The following is a 21,491-nucleotide window of genomic DNA, read 5'->3' as shown; positions in this document are numbered from 1 at the left end:
TAGCTTCCAGAGAGGCCTCTAGAGAAGATGGGGGAGGGCGTTTTTATCCTCCTCCAGCTCCAGGGAAGCCTTTGGAGCCTGGGGAATGCAAAACATGAGCCTACCGCGCCCACCAGAAGTTGGGAAACAGGCCGTTTCCGGCCTCCAGAGGGCCTGCAGGGGTTAGGGGAAGCTGTTTTTGCCCTCCCCAGGCATTGAATTATGTGTATGGGCAGTCGTCATGCGCGATAGCATGCATACACGCTATTCGGCACCTGATGAAAAAAAGGTTCACCATCACTGCCTGAAAGGAACTACCACTTTAGTAACCGAGTAGTTAATCCATGGAACTCACTACCTGACTCTGTAATATCATCACCGAAAACTTTTGGATACACCTGGACCAGAGTTTCTCCACTTCAGCATCTTTCAGACCGGTGGTCTCCAACTCCCAGAACAGTTGGGAGTCCATCCCTCTTCAAAGATGTTGAGGTTGGGAAACTTAGAAATCAACCCAAGCTACGATCATTTAATCCCTCTGCTGAAGATCAAAAGGATGGGCCAAGTTAGGAAACTTGGAAATCGTATTTCTTTGAACCCAACACGCACGATCCCACTTTCCCGCTTTCGCATGTCATCAAAGGCAAATTAATCGGCGTGCTTCGCCTTGGGACCTGGCGCTGGGGCTGCCTTTCCAGCGAAACAAAGCCCGCCTATGATTATTCCTCCTTCATAAAGAGTCCGCTGGCAGGGAGCGTAAAGGGAGGGAGGGTGGAAAGGAAGGAGGGGGGGGGGAGGAAGCAAAGCTGTTTTTCAACCAATTATCCAGATGCCTGCAGGTCTCCCATTTCCAGGCACGGGGAAGAAGCAATGAGCTGAAATGATTGGCGAGGTTCACTGCATTCAAAGCCATTCACTGGGGGGAGTTAATTAACGCTTTGCGGAGAAGCTGGGAGCAAGGCCTGGTTCAGCGGAGATAGCAGGTAGGAAGGACTCCGAGGGATGATTAACGACAAGCCGAGCGGTTCCCTCGGAAAAAGCTTTCGACCGAATAGAGCAGGGATGGCGCACCTTTTTTTCCTCGGGTGCCGAAAAAGCGTGGGCACGTGGTATTGTGAGTGCCCACACACATCCTAGAATATAGCTCATCTAGTTTGGAACCCATATCGCATCTCGGACATCAACACCCTCAAAAATGTCCAACGATAGAAGAGCCCTTCACTCCTCCACTCGAAACACAATACTCTGCGAAACTAGACTTACAATCCTGGGTCTAGAAAGCTTAGAACTACGACGTCTCAAACACGATCTAAGTATTGCCCACAAGATTGTATGCTGCAACGTCCTGCCTGTCAAAGACTACTTCAGCTTCAACCACAGCAACACAAGAGCCCACAAACGATACAAGCTTAATATTAACCGCTCCAATACGACTTTAGTAATCGAGTTGTCGAAGCACGGAATTCACTACCGGACTCTGTAGTATCATCCCCTAACCCCCAACACTTTACCCTTAGACTATCCTCGGGTGCCGAAAGAGCATGGGCACGTGCTATTGTGCATTTGTGAGTGTCCACACCCATCCTAGAATATAGCTCATCTGTTTAGATGGGTGGGCATTGGATTTGGTATTATGTACTGTACTGTTTTTTATTATTGTTGTGAGCCGCCCCGAGTTTGCGGAGAGGGGCGGCATATAAATCCAATAAACCTAACCTAACCTAACCCGTATCGCATCTCGGACATCAATGTCCTCAAAAATGTCCAACGATAAAAGAGCCCTTCAATCCTCCACTCGAAACAGAACAACCTATGAAACTAGACTTACAATCCTGGGTCTAGAAAGCTTAGAACTATGATACCTCAAACATGATCTAAGTATTACCCACAAGATCGTATGCTGCAATGTCCTGCCTGTCAAAGACTACTTCAGCTTCAACCACAACAACACAAGAGCCCACAACCAATACAAGTTTAATATTAACCGTTCCAAACTGGACTGAAAAAAATATGACTAGTAATTGAGTTGTCAAAGCGTGGAATTCACTAGCTGACTCTGTAGTATCATCACCTAACCCCCAAAACTTTACCTTTAGACTATACACTATTGACCTCTCCCGATTCCCAAGAGGTCAGTAAGGGGCGTGTATAAGTGCACTAGCGTGCTTTTCGTCCCCCTGTCCCGATGTTTCTCTCTTACTAGTATCATGTGTAAACATTGTTATATCTTCGTACACCACCAGTAGTACTTGACAAAATAAACAAACAAACAAGCAAACATCCCAAAATAAGATCTACAATCCAAGTAGATGGGAGAAGAGTTGGTTAGTAGGTCTATACGTAACAGCTATCTGTATTAAGTTTGAGATGTTTTTGAAAAAATACAATGGACTAAAATTGGAACAGGAGGGATTTGGGGTTCACATTTCTGCAAATGCAGCCTTTTTTCTTTTTCCCAAGAATCACCCAAAAATGCATTTTGTTTTCATGAATACAGGTGGAAAAGCTTTACCCAGTGCAGTTGTTTGTTCAGAAGTCAAACCACACGGCAAACTTTGCAGAAACCAGAATTTTGAAAGGCATCTAGGGGTTGGTTCATTTATTTATTTATTCATTGGATTTGTATGCCACCTTATTTAAAAAGCAAGACGTACACACAAACGTACCATATATAAACTATATAGGCCAGGGGGAGATGTCTCATTTCCCCTATGACTGATGGCAGAGGTGGGTTTTAAGGAGTTTACAAAAGGCAAGGAGGGTGGGGGCAATCCTAATCTCTGGGGGGAGCTGGTTCCAGAGGGCCGGGGCCGCCACAGAGAAGGCTCTTCCCCTGGGTCCCACCAGACAACATTCTTTAGTTGACGGGGCCCGGAGAAGGCCCACTCTGTGGGACCTAACTGGTCGCTGGGATTTGTGCGGCAGAGGGCAGTCCCTGAGATAATCTGGCCCGGTGCCATGAAGGGCTTTATAGGCTTCATGCCTTGGTTCCAAAATTAGTCAAAGGGGGACTAATTTCTCCAGCGTATTAGGTCCAGGTCTAGGTCGCCCTTTCGTGCCCCCCACTTCTCTGGGGGAAACTCACCTGAAGAGCAAGCTTTCCAACTGGTTCTGGGGCTCAAGCCCAGCAATGTCGAGGGCGAAAGCGGACCTTGGGGAAGAAGGGGGGCTGAAAATGTTTTCGCCAGGGTGCACAATGGGGATGGAACCAGTGCTAATGGAGAATCGCTCCAGGACCAACCTGGGAAAGAAACAAAGAGATAAAAATAGGTTTTCAGAAATAGCTCAAAGGTTCGCATCGAGGGAGGGAATGAGGGAGGGAGAAGGGAGACAGAGAAGGAGGAAGGGAGGAGGCAGGGACAAAGAAAGGAAGGGTGGAGGGAGGGAGAGAAGGAAGAAAGGAAGGAAAAGGAAGGAAGGAAGGAAGGAAGGAAAGAGAGGGAGGGAGGGAGGGAGGGAAGAAAGGAAAGAAGGGGGGTAGGAAGGAAAGGGAGAAGGAAAAAAAGAGGTTTTCAAGCCAGTAGGGTGGGGGCAGAGGAAACATTGGGGAGGACACTGCTTAGTCGACGGGACCCGGAGAAGGTCAACTCTGTGGGATTTAATCGGTCACTGGGAGGCATGCAGCAGGAGACAGAGACCGCCACTGAAGTCCACAAGTCTTAAAGCTGCCAGGTTTGGAGACCCCTGCCATAGAGGATCCCCATCAACATTTGAAGAGTCTTTTGAGGTGTGCTGAGGTTGTAGAAAGTTGTAAAATGCACGTCTTGGTCGATGGGCATCCTTCAAGAGGTCTTCAAGAAGAAAGAGAGGTCCTACTCCGGAGCCGAAGATGAGGAGAACCTTGAGATCTTCCACAGTCCACCTATCGCCCCCTACTGGTCCTCCCTGGGCAGCTGAAGAGCCCTCTTGACACCCACCTCTGAGTATCGAGCAAAGAAGGTTCGTTGTCTTCGCTGCTCTCGCCGGCGCTGGACCACTTCAAGAAGAGAAGGTCGTTTTCCAGGCTTCTTTGCAGGTCTTCCTCCTCTCGCATCTGCTTTCTAAACGGAGAGGAAACATGAAAGGGACACGGAATGAAACGGGGCTGAGCACAGCGGAGGGGAAAGGAGTCATTGGGTGGAAACATAGAAGATTGGCGGCAGAAAAGGACCTCCTGGTCCATCTCGTCTGCCCTTATACTATTTCCTGTATTTTTTCTGAGGATGGATCTATGCTTATCCCAGGCATGTTTCAATTCAGTGACTGTAGATTGACCAACCACGTCTGCTGGAAGTTTGTTCCAAGGATCTACTCCTCTTTCAGTCAAATCATATTTTCTCATGTTGCTTCTGATCTTTCCCCCAACTAACCTCAAATTGTGCCCCTTTGTTCTTGTGTTCACTTTCCTATTGAAAACACTTCCCTCCTGAACCTTATTTAACCCTTGAACATATTTAAATGTTTTGATCGTGTCCCCCATTTCCCTTCCGTCCTTCAGACTCTACAGATTGAGTTCATGAAGTCTTTCCTGATACGTTTTATGCTTCAGACCTTCCACCATTCTTGTAGCCCATATTTGCACCCGTTCAATTTGATCCATCTCTTTTTGTAGGTGAGGTCTTCAGAACTGGACACAGTATTTCTCCAAATGTGGTCTCACCAGAGCTGTATACAGTGGGATCACAATCTCCCTCCTCCTGCTTGTTATACCTCTAGCTATGCAGCCAAGCATTCTACTCGCTTTCCCTACCGCCTGACTGCACTGTTCACCCATTTGGAGACTGTCAGAAATCATGACCCCCTAAATCCTTCTCTTCTGAAGTTTTTGCTAACACAGAACTGCCAACAGAATACAGTGATCCCTCGATTATCGCGAGGGTTACGTTCCAAGACCTCTCGCGATAATCGATTTTCCGCAGTATAGTGGTGCGGAAGTAAAAACACCATCTGCGCATGCGCACCCTTTTTCCATGGCCGCGCATGCGCAGATGGTGGAGCCGGGGAGCGATGAAAGTGCGGAAGCCGACAAAGATTGCTTTGAATGTCGGCTGCCCCCGCCCCCCCAGTGCGTACGGCGCCCTCGCCACTACCGCCTGCCCGCCGCTCGCAACTCGCTCGCCCGCCCACCCGATCCACCCCTCTCACCGGCTTTCGGACACGGGTTCTCCTGCAGCAGCGCTGCCGAGCAGATCAGCTGCTGGGCGGCCGAAGAAACCTTCCCTGGGTCTTCCCCGCCGCCCACGCAAAGGGGAAACCCCGATCTTCGGCTCCTCGCTGCTGCCGCGCTGCCAAGCAGATCAGCTGCTGGGCGGCCGAAGAAACCTTCCCTGGGTCTTCCCCGCCGCCCACGCAAAGGGGAAACCCCGATCTTCGGCTCCTCGCTGCTGCCCGCCCGCCCGCCGCTCGCCCGCCCGCCGCCCGCCGCTCGAGAGCAAGAGGGGGAGAGATAGAGAAAGAGAGAGAAGGAAAGAAAGAGATGAGAGAGGGAGGAAGAGTGTGTGAGAGAGGAAGAAGCAAGATAGAGAAAGAGAGAGAGAAAGAAAGATGAGAAAGGAAGGAGTGACGTCATCAGGTGGGAAAAACCGCGGTATAGCAAAAAAACCGTGGAGTATTTTTTAATTAATATTTTCTGAAAAACCGTGGTGTAGCGTTTCGCGAAGATTGAGATCGCGAAAATCGAGGGATCACTGTACTCAGATTGAGGATTCCTTTTCCCCAAGTGTATGATTTTACATCTGGAAATATTAAACTGCAGTTTCCATTGCTTTGACCACTTATCTAGTAAAGCTAAATTGTTTGCCATATTACAAACGCCTTCAGGAATATCAACCCTATTGCACACTTTAGAGTCATCAGCAAATAGGCAAACCTTCCCCTATGTCACTCACTCTTTCATCTTTGTGACTTAAAAAAGCATCAAGGGAGTTGGCTTTTCACCCAATCCTTCGACCCCTCAATCCTTCTCTTCTGAAGTATTGCTAACACAGAACTGCAAGTACAATACTCAGATTTATTCATAAAACGTGAGGCTGCATGTACCTATATACAAAGAATATTTTTTTAAAAATTAAAAATCTCCACCTGTAGAATTATTATGGGCTTCCAAACTGCCCGTTGACAAGAGAGGTCCAGCCCAACATTCAACAGGCCATTTAAAATCAGTGCGGCGCTGGCTGAGTTCATCTACTACATAGGTTTATTCAAATCCCATTAAACCCTGATCAGTTAAATAAGCCATACTATTGACTTGATTCTCACGAATCATTAAGCCGGGGCTAAAAAAAAGAGAGCATCGGATGTATTTTACAAGGCGTGTCTTTCTGGCTCAGGTGAAGCGCCCCCCCCCCCCCCCTTCAACAGCTTCAATTGCACAATCGTTTTCACGCCGAGCGGTTCCTCTGACGGGACTGGCCAACGGAGGTCCTGCCGGCTGTGTTGATGAACTGCACGGTAGAGAAACCCAATCAGCAGAAGGACGACTGAGTTAAAAGACCCTGGGCTTCAAACCCTCTCAGGTCAAATTGATGAGCAGCTGTAGAGCCGAGAGTGTGGCAAAACTGCGGATTATTATTTTTCATTATTTATTAGATTTGTATGCCGACCCTCTCTGAAGAAACATAGAAACATAGAAGACTGACGGCAGAAAAAGACCTCATGGTCCATCTAGTCTGCCCTTATACTATTTCCTGTATTTTATCTTACAATGGATATAGAAACATAGAAACATAGAAGTCTGACGGCAGAAAAAGACCTCATGGTCTATCTAGTCTGCCCTTATACTATTTTCTGCATTTTATCTTAGGATGGATATATGTTTATCCCAGGCATGTTTAAATTCAGTTACTGTGGATTTATCTACCACATCTGCTGGAAGTTTGTTCCAAGGATCTACTACTCTTTCAGTAAAATAATATTTTCTCATGTTGCTTTTGATCTTTCCCCCAACTAACTTCAGATTGTGTCCCCTTGTTCTTGTGTTCACTTTCCTATTAAAAACACTTCCCTCCTGGACCTTATTTAACCCTTTAATATATTTAAATGTTTCGATCATGTCCCCCCTTTTCCTTCTGTCCTCCAGACTATACAGATTGAGTTCATTAAGTCTTTCCTGATACGTTTTATGCTTAAGACCTTCCACCATTCTTGTAGCCCATCTTTGGACCCATTCAATTTTGTCAATATCTTTTTGTAGGTGAGGTCTCCAGAACTGAACACAGTATTCCAAATGTGGTCTCACCAGCACTCTATATAAGGGGATCACAATCTCCCTCTTCCTGCTTGTTATACCTCTAGCTATGCAGCCAAGCATCCTACTTGCCTTTCCTACCGCCCAACCACACTGCTCACCCATTTTGAGACTGTCAGAAATCACTACCCCTAAATCCTTCTCTTCTGAAGTTTTTGCTAACACAGAACTGCCAATGCAATACTCAGATTTAGGATTCCTTTTCCCCAAGTGCATTATTTTACATTTGGAAACATTAAACTGCAGTTTCCATTGCTTTGACCATTTATCTAGTAACGCTAAATCATTTACCATATTACAGACCCCTCCAGGAATATCAACCCTATTGCACACTTTAGAGTCATCGGCAAATAGGCAAACCTTCCCTACCAAACCTTCCCCTATGTCACTCACAAACATATTAAAAAGAATAGGACCCAGAACAGACCCTTGTGGCACACCGCTTGTAACCTGTCTCTGCTCAGAATACTCGCCATTAACAATAACTCTCTGATGTCTATGCTTCAGCCAGCTTGAAATCCACTGAACTATCCAGGGATTAAGTCCAATCTTCACTAATTTATCTATCAGCTCTTTATGTGGAACCGTATCAAAGGCTTTGCTGAAGTCCAGATAGGCAATATCCATGGCACCACCTTGATCCAACAAGCAAAACATGCAATATACAGAGTACAAATCCAATATTAAAAACAGTATTTAAAACCCTTATAATAAAAAACAATCATACAATCCACATAAACCATAGATAAATCATAATATCAATTTCCCCAAGCCTGGCGACATAGGTGGGTTTTAAGGAGCTTACGAAAGGCAAGGAGGGTGGGGGCAATCCTAATCTCCGGGGGGAGTTGATTCCAGAAGGTTGGGGCCGCCACAGAGAAGGCTCTTCCCCTGGGACCCGCCAAATGACATTGTTTTGTCAACGGGACCCGTAGAAGGCCCACTCTGTGGGACCTAACCGGTCGCTGGGATTCGTGCGGCAGAAGGCGGTCCGGAGATATTCTGGTCCGGTGCCATGAAGGGCTTTATAGGTCATAACCAACACTTTGCATTGTGATCGGAACCTGATCGGCAATCAATGCAGACTGCGGAGTGTTGGTGTAACATGGGCATACTTAGGGAAGCCCATGATTGCTCTCGCAGCTGCATTCTGCACGATCTGAAATTTCTGAACACTCTTCAAAGGAAGCCCCATGTAGAGAGCATTACAGTAGTCGAACCTCGAGGTGATGAGGGCATGAGTGACCGTGAGCAATGACTCCCTGTCCAAATAGGGCCTCATTTAAATCCAGAATAGAATGGGAAGGGACCCTAGAGATCTGCTTGTCCTACCCCCTGATAAGCAGGAGACCCTATACCAGTAATGGTGAACCTATGGCACGAATGTAGCATGCGGAGCCATATGTGCTGGCACGCGAGTGGTTGCTCTAGTTTGCACAGAGGCTCTTGGAAGGCATTTTCGGCTTTCAGAGTCTCTGGGAGGATGGGTGAAGCATTTTTGCCCTCCCCAGGCTCCCGTAGCTTCACTGGTGAAAAACAGGCCTACCGGACCCACCAGACGTTGGGAGAACGCCCATTTCTGGCCTCCAAGGAAGCAGGATAAGCTCTTTTCACCCTCTGCAGGAATTGAATTATTTTTGTGGACACTCGAAGTCTAAGTGCCCTTCCTTCCTTCCTTCCTTCCTTCCTATCTTCCCTCCCTCCCTCCTTCCTTCCTTCCCTCCCTCCTTCCTCTTCCTTCTTTCCTTCCTCTTCCTTCCTTCCTTCCTCTTCCTTCCTTCCTTCCTATCTTCCCTCCCTCCCTCCTTCCTATCTTCCCTCCTTCCTTCCCTCCCTCCCTCCTTCCTTCCTCTTCCTTCCTTCCTCTTCCTTCTTTCCTTCCTTCCTTCCCACCTTCCCTCCCTCCTTCCTTCCTTCCTTCCTTCCCTCCCTTCCTTCCTTCTTGCAGGCTAACTAGGCCCACTGCCAGTAGTTCAATTCTCTCCAGCTCAAGGTCGACTCAGCCTCCCATCCTTCCGAGGTGAGTGAAATGAGGACCCAGATTGTTGGGGGCGAGAGGCTGACTCTGTAGAGAAGGCTGTAAACCACTGTAAAGTGGTATATAAGTCTAAGTGCCATTGCTATTGCCATCTTCCCAAACTGGTGCCATAAACATACGCTGAGATCAAAACGGGGGCCTCGGAGTTCTGTTTTGGTGAGAAATATTTCATTTATTAATGGATTTAAACGCTGATTGACTCATGCAGACCCGTGGGGTGCTTTAGCCAAATCCACAATAAACCGACCACAAAAACAGTTAAAAGCCAGAATGACTGAGCCACAATTAAAACATTCCCAGCAACAACGCAACTCAATCGCTTAGGGTTCAGCAGCAATAAAAGGACAATGCACCCTCAAGAGCCATAAATATCATATCACTGTCAATGACAACCGCACACAGTCAAAGTGAAAATCCTGTTTAACAAGCGGCTTAACTTACACCATTCCAGCGTTTCCATAGCATCCCAAATGAATTTATTGCTTTGTAGCAAGATGAAACTAGAGGGACGGAAGGCTTCCAAGGAAATTAAAAGACGCTGGCTCCTGGGGAGGAGAGCCATGGCGAAGCTAGACAGCATATTAAAAAGTAGAGACATCACTACTACTAAGAGAGAAACATTAAGGACAGGGGACGGAAGGCACGCTGGTGCGCTTATGCACGCCCCGCACTGACCTCTTAGGAATCAAGTGAGGTCAACAGTAGATAGTCTAAGGCAGGGGTAGGCAAAGTGGGCTCTTCTATGACATGTGGACTTCAACTCCCAGAATTCCTGAGCTAGCGTGATTGGCTCAGGAATTCTGGGAGTTGAAGTCCACAAGTCATAGAAGAGCCCACTTTGCCTACCCCTGGTCTAAGGGTAAAGTTTTGGGGGTTAGGTGATGATACTACAGAGTCAGGTAGCGAGTTCCATGCAGTAACTACTCGGTTACTAGAGTCTTATTTCCTGCAGTCGAGTTTAGAGCGGTTTACTTTGAATTTGTATCTGTTGTGTACTCTTGTGTTGTTGTGGTTGGAGCTGAAGTAGCCGTTGACAGGAAGGACGTTGTAGCAGATGGTTTTACGGGCTACGTTTAAGGCGACGTAGTTCTAAGCTTCTGCCGCATGAGTCCCAGCGACCGGTCAGGTCCCGCAGAGTCGGCCTTCTCCAGGTCCCATCAACTAGACCAGTGTTTCCCAACCTTGGCAATTTGAAGATATCTGGACTTCAACTCCCAGAATTCCCCAGCCAGCATTCGCTGGCTGGGGAATTCTGGGAGTTGAAGTCCAAATATCTTCAAGTTCCCAAAGTTGGGAAACACTGAACTAGACAATGTTGCCTGGCGGGGCCTAGGGGAAGAGCCTTCTCTGTGGGGGCCCCAGCCCTTTGGAATCGGCTCCCCCCCCCAGAGAGCCGCACTGACCCCACCCTCTTTGCCTTCCCGCAAGCGTCTCAAGACTCATCCATGCCGTCAGGCTAGGGGCTATTAATTACTTGCCCCCGGCCGATGAACGAAATGTACGTTTGTTGTGTGAGTGGGAGTGATGGGTTCTTAATAAGTTTGGGTTTTAGATTACTAAATTTTATAGTTGATTGGGTTTAAGATGTTTTCATTGGCTTTTTTTAATATGTTGTAAGCCGCCCGAGTCCTCGGAGTGTGACAACCTCCACCGGGTTCGGAACCACTACCACCACCACCACCCCATGATCAGGTGTGCAACTGTGGTTTCAATTTTACCTTTTCTCTTCCAGCAGTTTGTCCAGGCTGTCCAGATAACTGTCCCGTCTTGGCAAGGCATCCTAAAAGCGAGAGGAAGACAGATTACGGGGAGGCTGGCGTAGGCCACACCTGAGAGAGAGATTATAATACCACACATTCCTTTACGCAGAGTCCAAGGTTACTGTTCTACCGGGCTCTCTGGTAGGAGCCTCCCGAAAATTCAAGGGTACAAATTTCAGACACACACGTTTTAAAATTCAAAACAATGTTCTTTATCACAAGATTCAAAATAAACAAAGCACTCTTTTTGTATTGCAAAGAGCACTCATCCCAAAACAACCAACAATTTCCCTTAAGCAGTCATTAAGTACTTAGCTAGCAGCTGTGAAGAAACTTCACACCCCTTCTTCTTCCAACGAAGTGAGACACAAACACACATTGCTCTGCTTTGGTTTCAAAGGCGTGAAAAAGCAACAAAGTCCAGCAACACAAGATTCCTGACGAACTCTGATCAGATATTCTTCCACAACGGCCAAACCCACACGTTGCTATTTATAGCAGCAGCCCTAATTACTGGAGCCCCACCCAAACACAGGTGGCCTCCCTTATTTCCTGTGATATGTTCTTACTTGGTCTCTTCTACGCATAATTCTGCGCTTGCGTGGGTCTAAAACGTCTTCATCAGAATCAATGGAAGATAATGGAGATTGACTTCCTGGGCTGTGTGCCAAGCCCCCCTCTGCCGTGTCACTCCCACCTTCTTCTTCGTCCGAGGAAACTAAACTCTGAACTGACTCTGTTGGCAATAACACAGGCCTGTGACATGTTGAAGTTTCCCCTGCATCCACCTCCACATTCCCTGGGGCAGGAGCTGGGCCAGAGCCAACCACAACAGTTACCGAACTAGGAAGGAAATAGGGATCCCTATAGGGGTCCACATGATTGCACTTGTGGGAGTGGGGATATGATATGAACGTGGATGGAACCATAAGGGAATCCTAGATTTGGAATGACTCGCGCTGAATCCAGAATTGGCTTTGCTAATAAACCGAACCCTGCGTGAAAGCACAGGCGTTTCAATTGATTTATTTCTCAGATGCTATTTGGTTCGCCGACATGCAATTCCAACTCTCAGATTCCCTTATGATTCCATCCAGGCTAAAGTTCGTATCATCTCCCCACTCCCACAAGTGCCATTATTTGGACTATATCTCACACTACTTACCAGAGCTTACAAAACTTTCGCCAGACCCATCCTCGAATACAGCTCATCTGTTTGGAACCCATATCGCATCTCAGACATCAACACCCTCGAAAATGTCCAGAGATCCTTCACCAGAAGAGCCCTTCACTCCTCCACTCGAAACAGAACACCCTACGAGACTAGACTTTCAATCCTGGGCCTAGAAAGCCTAGAACTAAGACGCCTAAGTATTGCCCACAAGGTCATATGCTGCAACGTCCTGCCTGTCGGCGGCTACTTCAGCTTCAACCGCAACAACACAAGAGCACACAGCAGATTTAAACTTAATATTAAGCGCTCCAAACTTGACTGTAAAAAATACGACTTCAGTAACCGAGTTGTCGAAGCGTGGAACTCATTACCGGACTCCATAGTGTCATCCCCAAACCCCCAACACTTTACCCTTAGATTATCTACGGTTCACCTCTCCAGATTCCTAAGAAGTCAGTAAGGGGCGAGTACAAGTGCACTAGAGTGCCTTCCATCCCCTGTCCTATTGCTCTCCTATATCTCCTATACCTTTCTTCTATTCCTATATCTCTTCTTCTATTCTTTCATTGATATGTTCTATTCCTATATCTTCTTTTCTATTCATTCTTAGCTATATTTTACTATGAGTATCTCCTCTATAACCTTCACCATGTATTTTTCTATGAGTATATAGAGATATACCCACTAAAACCCTCATTGTGTATTGGACAAAATAAATAAATAAAATATTTCCTTCCTAGTTGGACTCTGCGTAAAGGAATGTGTGGTATTATAATCTCTATCTCTCTCTCTCTCTCACCCCTCCCGTTACTGTATCTCTTACATAAGTGCACTGGTGTGTCTTTCGTCCCCTGTCCAATTGTCTTTCCTTTCTCTCACTTATCATATATAGTTTCTTTCTTTCATATATCCTCTCCTCTAAGTTCACTTTACCCTTATATATATTACTACATGTCTATTTTTCTTCCTATGTATTTGTGTATTGGACAAATGAATAAATAAATAAATAAATAAAAAATAAATTGTATGTCAGGCCAACCTCTAACTTCACATAATAACTTTGGGCCTGACAGGCGGCACAGAAATCCAATTAATAAATAAAATAAATAAATAAAGTCCCAGAGAAAGGAAAGGAACCAGGTGGAGACCCAGGACGTGAACGCCGAGTTTCTGAAAAAAGGCTCAAGTCGAAGGAGGTTCAAATCCCATCTCCCCTGGGCTACCCACCACGTTGGTCTCCATAGTGCTGGAACTGGACTCGTCCATTTGGAGGAGATCCCGGAGCGGCAAAAGGCTGCTGTCATCCATATCTTCCTCTTCACTGGAATCCGGCGTCAATTCTTCAGCGCCTTCTGAAAACCCCTCGAAGGAACCCGAGAGGCTGCTGGAGGAGGAATTCCCGAAGCCGGGCAGCAGGAGATGGAGAGTGGGAGACAAACTCCTTGGAGACTCACCAGCCTCTTGGTCCAGCATCTCCCAAGAGCCTTGAGATTCGGAGGGCCCGGGGATTGGGCTGAGGGGAGGCGGCTCTTCGTTGTCGGCGAGCACAATTCGCTTTAGCGGCGAATCCGGAAGGAACGATGCCCCCTCCCCCTCCTCCGCCTCTTTCAAGGGAGAACTGGGGTCGCTCTGCATGTCGAAGCCATCATCTCTTCCCAGAGTCTCAGCTGGAGAAACGGAGTCTTCCTCCTCCTCCAATTTCTCTGCGGACTCTGGAGAAAAATTGGAAGAGTTATTAAACACATGGAGAGATTAACTGGAGCTACAGAATTAGAACTGAGCATGTCAGGCCGAAAGCCATCATGTGAAATCAAAGGCTTTGGCCTGCCACAGCAATGCAGCATAAGGGAATTGGGAGGGGTGGGAGAGAAGTTAGTAGTCACGACAAATTCCTTTCCCAGCGTCCAAGGTCATCTTTTGTTCACCTCAACAGTACAAAAGAGGAAGTTGGTTAAAACCCTTCACCGGACTGGTCCACATGATTGCACTGGTGGGTGTGGGGATGTGAGATGAACCTTAATGTGGGCGGAGTATTGGAGAGAAATTAGTATCGAAATGGCTGAAACGTAACGGCCAAAACGTAACGGCCAAAACGTAACCAATATGGCTTTGCAAATAAATCGAACCTTTTGTGTGAGAATTGGAGTAGATTCTGATTTATTTCTCAGATGCTTTTTGGGGCGTTAACAGAGCATTATTATTATTATTATTATTATTAATAATAATAATAACAACAACAACACTGGGAAATACTGGCTTAGAGGCTAAAGTAAAGAAATGTGACGCAGCAGATAGGCCTAAGCGCTGTTGTTGTTGTCTGAATCTCAATTGTGTAACCACGGGAGGATGCAGCAATGGTCGTCAGTGTGAAAACTGGTCCAAAGCCCTCCGTTTAGGGCCACTGTAACTTTGAAATGTATCATTGTGACCCAAGGACTACCTGTAAAGGTGTCCCATCCCCCACCCCCCCAATTGGGGAAAGAGAGACCCACCAGGCGCTTCAGTGCCATCCGCCATTTCCTGAGAGCTTCCAGATTCGGAGCCTGGTCCAGGGTCCGGGCTGATAGAAGGCGTGTCTTTCCTGAAGAGGAACGATGGAGGGGACCAGTCTGGTGGGAAGAGGCTCTCATCCACCTCTTCTTCCAAGGGGGACTCCCAGTCGTTCCGTTCCCCGGAGCCTTTCGCTCTTCCGGGGATCTTGGCTGGGGGGCCAGTCCCTTCTTTCTTGGATTCCTTCCGGGAGCGCTTGCCGAGCCCCGTGACCCACTGCGGGCCGGAAACTGCCGCGGAGGGGGAGACGCATTTCGGGGGGAGGACCTCTGGAGATGGTTGATGCTTCTGAAAGGTCTTCTTCTTCATCCGCCGTAAGAACGACCGGGAGTCTGGAGAAAAGGAAAGAGACGTCACCAGGAGGCCATGGGGGCCCAACCCCCTGGTCCGTGGACCTCCACCGGGCTATGGCGTGCCAGCAACCGGACCACCTGAACAAGTGAGGCCCCAATGAGCAATGTGAATCAGTGGAAGTGATGTCCAAAGGCCTGGAGGTTGTTTGGGTTCTACCTCCCAAGGACACTTCCGTCTGTCAGTCAATTACCCTGGGGGGGGGGACTTTTGACCCCCTCAGAGAGGGTCTGCAACTTGGGCATCCCCCTCAATCCACAGCTGATTTTGGAACATTATCTTTCCGCTGCGGCAAGGTGAGTGTTTGGCCAGGTTCGCCTGGTGCTCCAGTTGCAGCCCTATTTGGACAGGGAGTCTCTACTCACAGTCGCTCATGCCTTCATCACCTCGAGGTTTGACTACTGCAATGCTCTCTACATGGGGCTACCCTTGAAGAATGTTCGGAAACTGCAAATCGTGGGCCTTCCTAGATACGCCCATTATTATTATTATTATTATTTATTAGATTTGTATGCTGCCCCTCTCCACAGACTCTCCAACATGTTTCCCCAACACTCTGCATTGGCTGCCGATCAGTTTCCGGACACAACTCAAAGTGTTGGTTAGGACCTATAGAGCCCTACATGGCATCGGACCAGATTACTTGCAGGACCACCATCTGCCATATGAGCCCCAGCGACCAGTCAGGTCCCACAGAGTCGGCCTTCTCCAGGTTCCGTCAACTAGACAATGTCTCTCAGCGGAGCCTAGGGGTAGAGCCTTCTCTGTGGTGGGCCCAGCCCTCTGGAATCATAGTGCTCATTTATGCCACTAGGCTGGGGTGATTAGACCTTAACCCCCTGTCCAATGAATGTTATGTATGGTTTTCTGAGTAGGTATGTATCCGGGTGGCTTACAACATATAAAAGAAACAATAAAATACAGCAGGGTAAACTAAACTAAAATCCCCAATTGTATTAAAAATCAATCATACCCACTCAGACAGCCTTACCTAACATTCGTTGAATATTATGTAAGGTTATCTGTCGAAATAGTTGAAAACAACGTTTATGTAAGGTTCTCTATCGTCGAATTAGTTGTTGAAAACGAAAGAGGTGACTCAGTCTACTGAATATATAGAATGGTATAGTGTATCAATGATAGTCAATAGCAAAGATAAATAATATTGTAATTTACAAGTACAGTGGTAACTCTACCTAAGAACTTTTCTAGATAAGAACCGGGTGTTCAAGATTTTTTTGGCTCTTCTCAAGAACCATTTTCCACTTACAAACCTGAACCTCCGAAACTGTAACTGGAAAAGACAGGGAGAAGCCTCCGTGGGGCCTCTCTAGAAATCTCCTGGGAGGAAACAGGGCCGGAAAAGGCAGGGAGAAGCCTCCGTGGGGCCTCTCTAGGAATCTCCCAGGAAGAAACAGGGCCAGAAAAGGCAGGGAGAAGCCTCTGTGGGGCCTCTCTAGGAATCTCCCAGGAGGAAACAGGACCAGAAAAGGCAGGGAGAAGCCTCTGTGGGGCCTCTCTAGGAATCTCCTGGGGGGAAACAGGGCCGGAAAAGGCGGGGAGAAGCCTCCGTGGGGCCTCTCTAGGAATCTCCTGGGAGGAAACAGGGCCTCCACCCTCCCTGTGGTTTCCCCAACCGCACACATTATTTGCTTTTACATTGATTCCTATGGGAAAAATTGCTTCTTCTTGCAAACTTTTCTACCTAAGAACCAGGTCACAGAACGAATTAAGTTCGTAAGTAGAGGCACCACTATACTTAGGAAAATAATATGGAAAAGCTGTGGAAGACATTGGTTATTGTTTTGTTTGTTTTTTTGTATTAGGTGATATGCTTCGTGTGTCTTGTTTTATATGTTGCCTTTAAAGAAAAAAATCCAATGAAGATTTTTTTAAAAAAAAAAAGATAAAAAGGAAATATCCACGAGAGACACGGTACATAAACCAGCTTGCGCAATTTTGCTCCGGCAGCTCTGACATTCAAAGGATAGAGCTGTCTTTTGGGTAGAAGAAATATTTCAGCCCAACTTTCATTTCAATTGCAATTGAAAGGAAGGCGGATGATTTAATTTCTTTGATGCTGAATCAAATGACAATTTTAGGACCAAGACTGCCCTCTAGTGGATCTGATCGTTTGCACCATAGAAACAAAAGGCAGTCTATTTTTGAAAATCAGAGATTACGCCTGGACGTAACCCTGCTAGCTGCACGTTTCCCTGGATTTAAATAGTACTGTGCCCATAATAGCATCCCTTTCAACTAGTTATTATTCCTAGTTTCTACAGTAACGCGAGCATGCAATTCCTGACAAATCTTATTTTTGTTCGGGGTTCAGGCCAAGCCTCGGTAATACAGCAGCGTGTTCTCACTTAAAACATCTCAAATCATTTAAAGCAGATATTTAACTCTAATTTTCTGCATGTACAGATCTACGTGTTCATTTTCTTGGTGGGGGCTGCTCTCAGCTTGGGGGGGGGGCTGCTGCAGGGCAGAGTAAACCACGGGGATGGTGAACAATATTTAGCCTTTGCATAAAAACCTTTCAGTCCTGAGAGCCCTTTAGGTTGTTTTAAAACCTTTAAATTACAGGTGGCGTTTAATAAATCAGGGGTGACAATTGCATAAAGCTAGATGCCATGACCCCTTCCAGTGGCTTATGAATCAGGCTGCCAATTTTCAGGGACAAATGGTCTAAAATTGAAGACCGCTTCATGCGGATTTCCTGCCCCAAACACTACAAAGTGTTAGTAAGTCTCTCAGGCTCGACCACAGAGCTGTAGAGGGCTGTAAGCCTTTGCTTTCCCTGCAAAGTACCGGCTTTCTACCATATTTGCTTCCAGATTTTTTACAATCACACCCAAAACGTGGCGTTCGACACATTTATTTCATTAAAGAATCCTTTCTCCCAACAGCAATGGCACTTGGACTTATACAATGGTACCTCTACTTTAAGAACTTTTCTGGATAAGAACCGGGTGTTCAAGTTTTTTTTGCCTCTTCTTAAGAACCATTTTCCACTTAAGAACCCGAGCCCAGAAAGATTTCCCAGGGAATTTGAGAGCGGCACGAAGGCCCGGCCAGTTTCCTGCCATTCCCCCTTTAATCCCGGCCATCTCGGGCTTTTCTGGGCTGCCAGAGGAGCCTTTTGGTGGTGCTCAAGGAGGCTTTGGCAGTCCAGAGCGAATGGAGCGTTTTCCTTTCTATGGCTGCTTGGAGAGGGAATAAACCTCTGCCAGTGCCCAGAGAAAAGAAATGCTCCCTTCGCTCTGGGCAGCGACTGTCCTTCTCCTCCTCTTCCTCCCATCCAAATTTATTTTTTTTTTAAATTTATTTACCGGTATTTATTTATTTATTTATTTATTTATTTATTTATTTATTTATTTATTTGTCAAACAAATATAGGGTGATAATTTGTACATATAAAACATTAGATAAGTAATGATAAAAAGTAGACAATAGGACAGGGACGGTAGGCACAATGGTGCGCTTATGCACGCCCCTTTTATTCCGAGTTTTTATTTCTTTCCTAAAGGATTTGCACACATTATTTGCTTTTACATTGATTTCTATGGGAAAAATTTCTTCTACTTACAAACTTTTCTACTTAAGAACCTGGTCACGGAACGAATTAAGTAGGGGTACCACTGTATAATGCTTTACAGCCCTCCCTAAGCAGTGTATAGCGTCAGCCTCTTGCCCCCAACAATCTAGGTTCTCATTTTATTGACTTTGGAAGGATGGAAGTCTGAGTCAACCTTTGTCAACCAAAAATCCTGCAAGCGAGAAAGATCACTAGCACCTGGTTAGGGCTAGGGTAAAAAGCTCTGAAAAAGCTACATTTCAAGTATAAGACGCACCCAAATTTTCAGCCTCTTTTATAGGGGGAAAAGGTGCATCTTATACTCCAAAAAATACAGTAAGCATCATAACCGGGCTATAGGACAAAGTCATCAGAAACATATTTTAGAATGTTACCATTTTTATGGGCCGAGAGTCTTTTGCGGACTTTAGTTCTATCCGTTCTTGAAGTTCTGTGATTATCATCCTGTGGGACAAATTTAGTAAAGATTTTTAAAATCCTTGTTTAGTGGCTGGATTCATATAAACACACATCTATGCAAAGTCCAAATGAATAAACAAAATAAAATAAGGAATATTGTGAAAGCTGTAATCTGAAAATATGAATAGTTATATACTGACCACCCAAAGGGGAGAATGTTAATACTATGTACATAACTCCTTGGATTTAGCAATATGTATAAACAGACAAACAATGTATGCTTAGATGTATTGAAACACTTTAAGAGTTAGTGCTGCTGGTTGCCATTAGAGGGAGCCATAAGCGTGATTCTCTCTCTTTGCTATTTCTGTTTTTTCTGTGACTGCTGTAGTAAGAACAGTGTGTTCAAATGACGGTTTATGTATTTGTAAGCTGAATAAGTAAGGCTTATACTATTGTTGATGTATAGAAAATTATTGACTGATTTAACTGTTTATAAGGCATTTGCCAAAGTAAATAATATTTTAGACGCTTCAATGTATATGGTTTGTATCACTGAACCATTAGTCGTATTTCTGGGCTATCAGCTGGAATGCCACATTTCTTATGTACATGCGCATCTTTGACAATCCAGAGATCACCCTGCACACTCCTTAACAGCCTTTGATCAAGACAACAAAGGAACTGAATCTTTTTCAATACTAAATAGCTGTATTGGCAAACCCTTTTGTCACCGAGTGCCAAAACGGGAGCATGCGCATGTGTATCGGAAACCGGAAGAGCAGCTATCCGGTGCAAATCTGTGTGCCGGGCAGATGGCCTTCTGGTTTCTGGTGCGCATGCACATGCGAAGACCAGCATCGGAAAATGGGAGGGGAAAAATCATCTTCTCATGATCTTCCGGTTTCTGGCATGCATGCACACTGGCCAGCTGGTCTTCGCGCATGCATGCGCTCCAGAAACCGGAAGAACAGGCGGCTGGTGTGCATGCGTACGCCAGAAACTGGAAGTTCATCTTTCCAATGTATGCATGCCTTTTCCAGCCCTGTTTCCTCCCAGGAGATTCTTAGAGAGGCCCCACGGAGGCTTCTCCCCGTCTTTCACGGCCCTGTTTCCTCCTAGGAGATTCCTAGAGAGACCCCACAGAGGCTTCTCCCTGCCTTTTCCGGCCCTGTTTTCTCCCAGGATATTCCTAGACAGGCCCCCCGGAGGCTTCTCCCCACCTTTTCCAGCCCTGTTTTCTCCCAGGATATTCCTAGACAGGTCCCACGGAGGCTTCTCCCTGCCTTTTCCGGCCCCGTTTCCTCCCAGGAGATTCCTAGAGAGGCCCCGCGGAGGCTTCTCCCTGCCTTTTCAGGTTACAGTTTCAGAGGCTCAGATTTCTAAGTTGAAAATGGTTCTTGAGAAGAGGCAAAAAAAATCTTGAACACCCGGTTCTTATCTAGAATAATTTGTAAGTAGAGGCATTTGTAGGTAGAGGTACCACTGTATAAGTCTAAATGCTAAATGCTATGGCTATTATCTGTGCCGTGCCCAAGATCATCTCACCAATCTGTACTAATAGACAGCTTATGTTCTCTGGTCTTGTCTATTCCTCCCCCCCGCCCAAATAAACAAATCCTGGCTTCCACTGCTTACCCGCAACGCATCTCGAAACGATGGGTGATCCTTAAGCGGCACAGTTAAGGTATGTAAAGGCAGAACCGAGAAGGGCCTGCCAACTTTCAACCGCTTGGTTTTCCGAAGCTGCTGGTACTTCTGCAGGCTGGACTGGAAGGTGAAGCTGAAGAGACCGGCTTTGGGTTGCCTCAAAGATGACAAAGGGATTTGGAACCAGCGAATGTCCCTCCAGGTGCTGAAGAACTCCTTGCTGAGCGAAGTCATCTCTCCTTCCAAGCTAACGTTCGAGGTCTCTTTGGACAGCGGGGCCTGGGGCATCTGCTTCAAGGCATCCTTCGATGTCCCAGGTTGGCTATCCAGCGCCGAGGGTTTCCCCAGGCTCGGTTTACCTGATTTTTTCATGAGTACGGCCAATCTCTCTCCCTGGTTTCAAGCTGAAGGGAGACTTGGCTCAGTTTGTTTGGTCCTGGGTTGGGAACGGCTGCGACAAATTTACCTCTTTGCCTTCCCTACACACCCTCCTTTTCGCTCTCTCTCTCTCTCTCTCTGCCCGAAAGGACAACAGAGACCCTGTAGAAACAAAGAAAGAGAAAAGTAATGTCTACCATCCCAAGGCCGCTTGGGAGGCTTCCAGACGTACAGAAAGAAAACAAATGTACATGGATTTATATGATATTATGATTAATTATTGTAACTATGATTTGTGATCTATGATAGTGATGGCGAACCTTTTTTTTCCTTGGGTACCAAAAGCACGTAGGCGCAGGCTTTTGAGCATGCGCAAGTGCCCACAC

At 46.5% G+C, this 21,491-nt stretch overlaps 1 protein-coding gene across 1 annotated transcript in view; it reads right to left on the bottom strand.

Annotated features, from left to right (window-relative positions):
- FAM178B (family with sequence similarity 178 member B) overlaps positions 1 to 21,181 on the bottom strand; it is a 216,159-nt gene extending 194,978 nt beyond the window's left edge. The window contains 7 exon segments of the mRNA XM_070765954.1: positions 3,065 to 3,220; positions 3,897 to 4,019; positions 10,961 to 11,022; positions 13,404 to 13,888; positions 14,669 to 15,058; positions 19,053 to 19,122; positions 20,716 to 21,181. Coding sequence (XP_070622055.1) covers positions 3,065 to 3,220; positions 3,897 to 4,019; positions 10,961 to 11,022; positions 13,404 to 13,888; positions 14,669 to 15,058; positions 19,053 to 19,122; positions 20,716 to 21,099 — 1,670 coding nt within the window. The 5' untranslated portion in view covers positions 21,100 to 21,181.
- Between the last annotated feature and the right edge of the window lie 310 nt (positions 21,182 to 21,491).

Source organism: Erythrolamprus reginae, chromosome 12, assembly GCF_031021105.1.
Source record: "Erythrolamprus reginae isolate rEryReg1 chromosome 12, rEryReg1.hap1, whole genome shotgun sequence".
Lineage (NCBI taxonomy): Eukaryota > Metazoa > Chordata > Lepidosauria > Squamata > Dipsadidae > Erythrolamprus > Erythrolamprus reginae.
Note: the sequence above shows the minus strand (reverse complement) of the source record. Positions and strands in the feature narration are given on the sequence as shown.